General features: G+C 33.3%; 1 protein-coding gene across 1 annotated transcript; it reads left to right on the top strand.

Annotated features, from left to right (window-relative positions):
- Positions 1-1096: 1096 nt before the first annotated feature.
- LOC130942181 (protein ECERIFERUM 2-like) lies at positions 1097-5891 on the top strand. Its single transcript, XM_057870877.1, has 2 exons — positions 1097-1718; positions 4847-5891. The coding sequence occupies exons 1-2, from the start codon at positions 1272-1274 to the stop codon at positions 5741-5743; spliced, it is 1344 nt and encodes a 447-aa protein (XP_057726860.1). The 5' UTR covers positions 1097-1271; the 3' UTR covers positions 5744-5891.
- The last annotated feature ends 2148 nt before the right edge of the window (positions 5892-8039 follow it).

The following is an 8039-nucleotide window of genomic DNA, read 5'->3' as shown; positions in this document are numbered from 1 at the left end:
CCACAGCTTGGATAAGTTCCAATGAAATTGTTGAGGATGCGTCTGACGTAGTGACACGAAGGAAGATGCGTGCGGCGGAGCTTGAACTGCCAGCGGCAAAAAAATATAAAAGGAGATGCTATACTTGAGTAGCAATCTTCAAAAAATGCGTGCGGCAGAACTTGAGCTGCCGGCGGCAAAAATATAAAGAAAAATGCTGTACTTGAGCAGCAATCTTCAAAAGAAAAATGAAAAAATAAGCGCGTAGAGCGTAATAACATTTATCTACTGATCTTTAGAGGGTGTGTATGACGCAATAACTTCAAAGGGCGCGTAGAGCGCGATAAAAAAAAGGCGCGTGGAGCGCAATAAGAGTGCAGATGAAACTGCTAAAACATATGCAGATTGAACTGCTTAAACAAAATGCAGACATGACTGCTAAAACAGAATGCAGACGAAACTGTCGGAAGAAAGGAGGCGTAGACGGAATTGCTGGTAAAGAACCGGGGTAACCAAAACTGGGGTAGAATTTTCACTTGGATGCATTTCTTGAACTGAATTAGAAGATTGATTATTCATTGTGAGGGAAGATTGAAAAAGAAGTAGGGTGATTTCTCACCGAAAAGATGATAGCTTATGTATCCTCTTCAAGGAGGATACCAAGGCTCTGATACCATGATAAAATTGTGAAAGAATACGAAAAGCAAAGAAAGAATTTTTATTGATTATTGATTGATTGAATTGAATATATGTTGTAAATTATGAGGGTAAAATTAAATATATATAGAGTATTGTCCTATGAAAGATAAAAGTAAAGATAAGATAAGAAGAGAAGATAACATAAAGATAAGATAAGATAAAATAATAAAGACTAAAATTAGAACTGAATTTATGTATTCTGTTGGGCTGAATTTGTGGGTCACAAGACTTCTTTATTGTTGTCATGGGCTAATATAGAAGAGTAGTTTAATACATATTATGACTTGATTGAAATGAAAATTTTGGTTGTTTAGCATTTCTTTCTACGAAAATAAAAAATTTATTTAAAAAATAGGTGAGGAATGTTAATATATATACACCTATAATACGTCTATATCTTCACACTTACCCATTAAATTTCTCCAATCCTAACCGAACACGTCTCTAACTTAGCCGTTTCTCTTCCCTGTCATAAACTCATAATGCTGCCTCATAAGTAGAAGTATAACAGATCCTCCCAAACCAACATTATAAATGTAGACGAGTAATCCAGACACACAAAATCTAACCCCTTCTATCTCTCTCGGTTCGTTATGGGTTCTTTAACTACCAACATGGGAGAAGAAAGCCAACCATCTCTAACCTCCAAGATCTCAACGGTGGTGCCGGCCACGCCACGTGGCAACGAGCGCGGCACGTACAACCTAGGCTACATGGACCTCCTCATGAAGCTTCACTACGTAAGAACCGTTCATTTCTTTAGCCCTCAAGCTGCACAAGATCTCTCAATCTTTGACTTGAAGAAACCTATGTTTCCCCTGTTGGATCCGTATTCACACATATCGGGCCGGATCCGGAGGTCCGAACCGTCCGGGCGACCGTTCATCAAGTGCAACGATGCTGGTGTCCGCATAGTTGAGTCTCATTGTGATAAGACACTTGAGGAATGGTTCAACCAAAAAGGGTACTCCATTCATGAACTTGTCCATGATCACGTGCTTGGTCCTGACCTTGCTTTCTCACCCTTGCTCTTCCTCAAGGTATGTGTAAATTCTTTCTACTTTTAATCTCCTAACTACCTAGGTTTCTTATTATATAAAATCTTTTGATTTATAAAAAATTCTATTAGATATATAAATATAAAATAATTTTATACGTACATATATCTAACTATATAATATTACGTAAATAAAAATAATTATTTTATATTAACTATATAAATAATTATTTAAAAGAATAAATATAATTTAATTATTGTGCAAAATTTTTTATTATACTCTCAATACATTGTAATTATATACAATTGATCATGGAATTTAGTGGTTAGACTCTTATGTAGTAGTTATGTTATGGCTTTTTTTTTCTTTCATATATTAATTATCATATGAATACTCAATTTATATTTAATTTGAATTTTTCGCTGGAAGATAGTTTTAATAATTAAGATAATCTAAAATTTTGGATTTTTTTTCTTTTCCCGAATACATATCTGAATCAATTATGTTATTTATATATTAAAGTTGTTTTTATGACTTAAATTTTAGAAATATCTAAAAACTTATATATATGTCCACCTATTTATTATTAAGAATCCAATTAGGGTGAGTCCGACATATGTTTATATGGTGCTCGTTCATTGCTTTCATTATTCACGGAGCTGAAAGTCTGTGAACCTTTGTGTGCACCTATTTTTGTATTGTTTCACGGGTCTACTACTTTCCTATGCTACAGATAGTATTCCTACGTGTTTTTTTCCCTAGAAATTCTTAGTTTTCATGATATATCACTTTTGATTATTTAAGGTGTGGCCTTTGTATTATGGTATGACTGTACAATTTTTTTTTTAAATTTTAATGGGACTTTTAATAATATATAATACGTATGTGTCACGTGTATGTTAACCAAGAACCATTACTTTCTAGCTTTAGAAAGTAGTTAGGAAAAGAATACTTCTAAAGAATATTAAGAAGGGTACGATCAATTAATAAAGAAATCATTAAAAGCATAACATCTAGCTAGCAAGAGTAATCTATAAAGATAAAAAATTATTAGTGAATTTTATGGTGTCTTTATTATGGTGTCTAAACTGTCTAACTTCTCTTTTAAAATAAAAAATAAAATGTTTAAAATAAAAAATAAATCATATAAAATTTATTAAATATTATTTATTTATTTTTTTTAGTAACTTAAGTACAAAGTGATAGGCACCGTAATATTCACTAAAATTATTATTATCTCAGTAAAAATTATTGATGGTCCTTCTCTTTAAATATGAATTGAACAGAACTATTTTGCTAACTTTGACATAAATGATCTTTTTCGTTAATTGACTCTTCTCATCAATGATTCTTAAGAGTAATTTTTAACAGTTTTTTGAACTTTCATAATTTTATTAAGAAATTAATTAACTTATCAAATATAATTATATTACAGTCCTTATCATTTATGGATATGTCAAGATAGTATTTGTAAAAATTCGAAGAATTATATTTCCATGTGGACATAGCTTTTAGGGGTTCAGTTATGTATTCACTCAAAACATTCTTTAAAAATTAATTCCCACAATTTAAATTTATTTTAAGTTTTCCAAATGGACTAATATTTAATTTGAATCAAGCAATATTAATTTTAAATTTTTAAAAACAAATTATGCATTTTATTAAGCAAAAAAAAAAAAAAATATACAATTTATAGTGTTTTTTTTTAAAGCAGGAGATCAGATATGGTGATTATTGGACACTGAAATAGTCTGTGGGCATTTTCGTTCTATATTTAATTTTTAGAATTCAGTTAAACAACTAATTTTTCCCGTTATATGGTATTGTAAAATAGTTCTATACATTACTAATTTTTCCCGCTATATCAGTAATTTTTAATATTTTTAGTCATTATTTAATTAATATAAATATTAAATTATTTTTAATAAATAAATTTTATTAATTTATATATATAAATTTTAAAAAATATGGATATAAAATTATTAATTAATATATATACATTTTAATAAATATAAATTATATACTTTTTATTTATAAAATTTTTATAAATATAAATATAAATTATTATTGACCAAGTACATCAACCATGTAACATTCTCTATTCTCTTGCCTAGGTATATATTTTTCCCCATAATTTCAGTATGTATATTAGTTTATGTAAAAAATTTATAGAAGCCATAATATCTAACCGAAGAAGAGGAACCAGCCACAATCAAAGAGAGCAAGTAGATGCAGCATTCTATGACAAAGAAACACGTACCCATGTATATTAGGTAAAACCAATAAAATCATATTATAATCTTCTCTTGCCAACTAACTCTCGTCTAAATATTTATTCTCTTCTTCTGATAATAAGCCACGTGTACTTTATATTGCATGCAATTTGTATAACCAAATTAAACATCAATATTCAATGCTCCCTCCCATCACAAATAAGTAGCGTTGAACTGTTGATTTTGAAATTTGATTTGATCCAAATTATAAGTAGTATATCTTTAGAAAAGTTAAGTTAATTAAATCAATCAGATACTAGGGTGAAAAAAAAAGTTAAGTTAACGGACGTTATTTGTTACAATGGAAAGAGTGGCAACTCTATTAGATGAAAAAGGGATAGTAATTGTAAAGAGATAATATATATTCTTTTAAAATGATAAAAATAATATTATATATTGGTAAATGATACATGAACAACAAAATTTATCATTTTCAGTCAATATTTATTTAATTTTAAATCCTAAAAATTAAATTCTAAATCTTAAACTTAAATCATAAATTCTAATAGTGTAAAACTAAGATATTATTAGTTTGAAGTATTAGCTAATATTAATAAAAAGCAGTAATTCTTAACATTTTTTGAGAATATAAAAATAAATTTAATTTCTCGTTTTAATATTAAGAAAAAATTAATTTTAAATCATTATTTAAAATATCAATATCTGTTGACGTTAGATAATTATTTAAATCAAATGGAGTAAATAATTTGACAATAAACTTAATAATAATAATAAAGAGCAATGTTATTTATTTATTGCCGGTTGATGCAACCACCAACAGCCAACATTAGTAGTTTAGTACATCACTTCTCAAAACTGTTCTAATTATTATTATTTTTTTTACTGTGTAACAGTTTTCTAACTAATCAGCTGCTTCAACTTTTGTGTTTTATGAAGTTTACTTGGTTCAAATGTGGAGGGCTGTGTGTGGGACTGAGTTGGTCTCATGTCCTTGGAGACGCTTTCTCGGCTTTCAATTTCATCACCAAGTGGAGTCACGCGCTCGCCGGTCACGTGCCACCAAAATCCCTTCACGTAAACCCTAATTATGAAGAGTTACAATCTCTTCCTATTAATTCCATTCAAGATTCACAGATTCCCATCGTGAAAAGGGCCACAATTCTTGACGAAGAACGCTGGATCGCCGCAACTGACACCAAAATCGTTACTCACACTTTCTATGTCAGTTACAACCAACTTCAAGATTCGGTTACAAGTAGCCAAGAATCTAACAACACCTGTTGTTTCGAAATCGTTTCGGCATTAGTATGGAAGTGTTTGGCTCAGATCAGGAGCTATTCAGAGCCAAAGGATGTTGTAATTTGCGAATATCATAGTGAAAACTACGAGTTCCCTACAAATATTGGCTTGGAATTTAGTACAGTTGAAGCTAGTAGCAAAGTTTCTGTTTCGGAATCTGATGTTTTGGAATTGGCAAGGCTCATTGGCAGTGAGAAAAAGAAGGTTGAGAAGCATGTCATGGAGAAATTGGTGGAAGAAAGTGAAGGGAAAGAGGATTTTATAGTGTATGGAACGAGGTTGACTTTTGTGAACTTGGAAGAAGAAGGTAACGTTATTTATGGGGTGAAGCTTAAAGGAGAGAAACCAATGGTTGCGAATTGTGCCCTTCATGGGGTGGGTGATGAAGGGGTAGTTTTGGTACTTCCAGCACCTCAGGATAAGGAAGATGGTGGCAAAATTGGAAGGTTGGTCACGGTTTCTCTGCCAGAAAAAGAAGTTGAACAACTTAAAGATAAATTGGGAAGTGAATGGGGTATCGCATCACACCCTTGAGGCCTTGATGAGATCGATCCACAATCAAAATATGTTTTTCTTTTTGTTATATATTGCCAAGTTCGTTGTTTTAATTTTTCTTATATGTTTTTCTGAATTAATGTATTTTGGTGTAATTTATTTATATTTAAATATATTGGTTTAGCAATACTGTACAAAGAAGTTAGAAAGACTTATCAAAATAAAATAAAATAAAAGTAATAATAAAATCTGTACCAAACTAATATTCTCAGCTAACAAAATAACAACTGAGAACAAGTCAAACAAACACTCTACGCACATCGAAAATCTCATACCACTTAAAACACGCAAACTGATCCCTAAAAATTCGAACACTACTCAAACGTTCACTTAACGAATATTTTCTAGCTCACTATCTATTTAAACGAACGAGCAAACCTCGTCAGGGTAGGAGAGAAAAAAACACACACTAAGATATCATCGATCAAACGAAATAACAGCTTCGCTTTTGCAATACTTTATTTCTGTTTCTGTCTTTTTCGTTTATTATACCCAATACTGACTTGAGCGTCGGAGTCTTTTTTGTAGATTCTACGCTGAGGTCAACGGTTTCGAAAAGAACACTTCCGAGTTGCTGACTTGCCACATAGTTCGAGCTATACCTCGGGAGCATATTCTACACGAAACATTTGGCGCCCACTGTGGGCCCTCGCCTCATTTTTAATTTTTATAACACCCCTATATCTGCCTTGTACTCTCTTTTCTTTTCAGAAGCCAAAGCATGACGGATCAGTCAGACACACAGCAACCCCCTCGACCAATGCCGACCTCATGGCCGCAAACGCCATTCTGCTTGCAGAAAATCAGCAGATGGCCGAGCTGTTAGCCACGCTGCAAGACAATGGCAAGAGAAAAAATGTCAACAAGAAGACGAATGCTGATCAACACGAGGAACATCAGTCTGAGTCTAGCGCAAAGACAGGGGAAACACCCCCAAAAACAGGAAGACAACGAACTAATCCTTTTTCTGAAGAAATAATGAATTTCAAAATGTTTAAAAATTTTACACTTCCTATGACTTTGGCACCATACAAAGGGATCAAAGATCCTAAAGTTCATGTCACAAAATTTGAATCTATGATGTTCCTCAATAGCGACTCCAATCCCATTTTGTCTCGATCTTTCCCCACCATTTTAGATGGAGCTGCTCTATTATGGTTTTTCAATTTGCCTGCAGATCCCATAACCAATTTTGACGAGTTCACCAAGTTGTTCATTAATTATTTTGCGGCTTCCAAAATCTATGTGCGAGATTCGGACTACCTCAGCACGATCAAGCAAGGATAGCACGAGAGTTTGAAAGACTATATGACACGCTTTACAACAGCAGCCATGAAAATTCCTGACCTCAATCCAGAAGTGCAATTGCACGCCATTAAGAGCGGCCTTCGAATTGGAAAATTCCAGGAAGCCATCGCCGTGGCAAAACAAAAGACGTTGGAGGAATTTCGAGATAAAGCGACCGGACAAATTGAAATAGAAGAGCTATGGTGCACGAAATTGTGATCATCAACAATGGCGCCAACAACTTGGAGCTCTCAAACGTGAATCACACTTTGTAACAACATCGCACAACTAACCAGCAAGTGCACTGGGTCGTCCAAGTAATACCTTAAGTGAGTAAGGGTCGATCCCACGGAGATTGTCGGTATGAAGCAAGCTATGATCATCTTGTAAATCTCAGTCAGGCGGATTCTAATGGTTATAATGGTTTTCGAATATAAAGAATAAATAAAGCATAAAATAAAGATAAAGATATTTATGTAAATTATTGGTGGAAATTTTAGATAAGTGTATGGAGATGTTTTATCCCTCTTGAATCTCTGCTTTCCTACTGCCTTCATCCAATCCTTCATACTCCTTTCCATGGCAAGCTGTATGTTCGGGTTTCACCGGCGTCAATGGCTACCTCCCGTCCTCTCAGTGAAAATGGTCCAAATGCGCTGTCACCGCACGGCTAATCATCTGTCGGTCATGTTGGAATAGAATCCATTGATTCTTTTGCGTCTGTCACTATGCCCAACACTCGCGAGTTTGAAGCTCGTCACAGTCATCCCATCTCAGATCCTACTCGGAATACCACAGACAAGGTTTAGACTTTTCGGATCTTAGGAATGGCCGCCAATAATTCTAGCTTATACCACAAAGACTCCGATCTTTCGGAATGGAGGCTAAGAGATACGCGCTCGATCTACGGTAGAACGGAAGTGGTTGTCAAGCACGCATTCATAGGTGAGAATGATGATGAGTATCACGGATCATCACATTCATCATG

Source organism: Arachis stenosperma, chromosome 7 (assembly GCF_014773155.1).
Source record: "Arachis stenosperma cultivar V10309 chromosome 7, arast.V10309.gnm1.PFL2, whole genome shotgun sequence".
NCBI classification, from domain to species: Eukaryota; Viridiplantae; Streptophyta; class Magnoliopsida; order Fabales; family Fabaceae; genus Arachis; species Arachis stenosperma.
The sequence above is the reverse complement of the archived record's forward strand: the minus strand, read 5'-3'. Positions and strand labels throughout refer to the sequence as shown.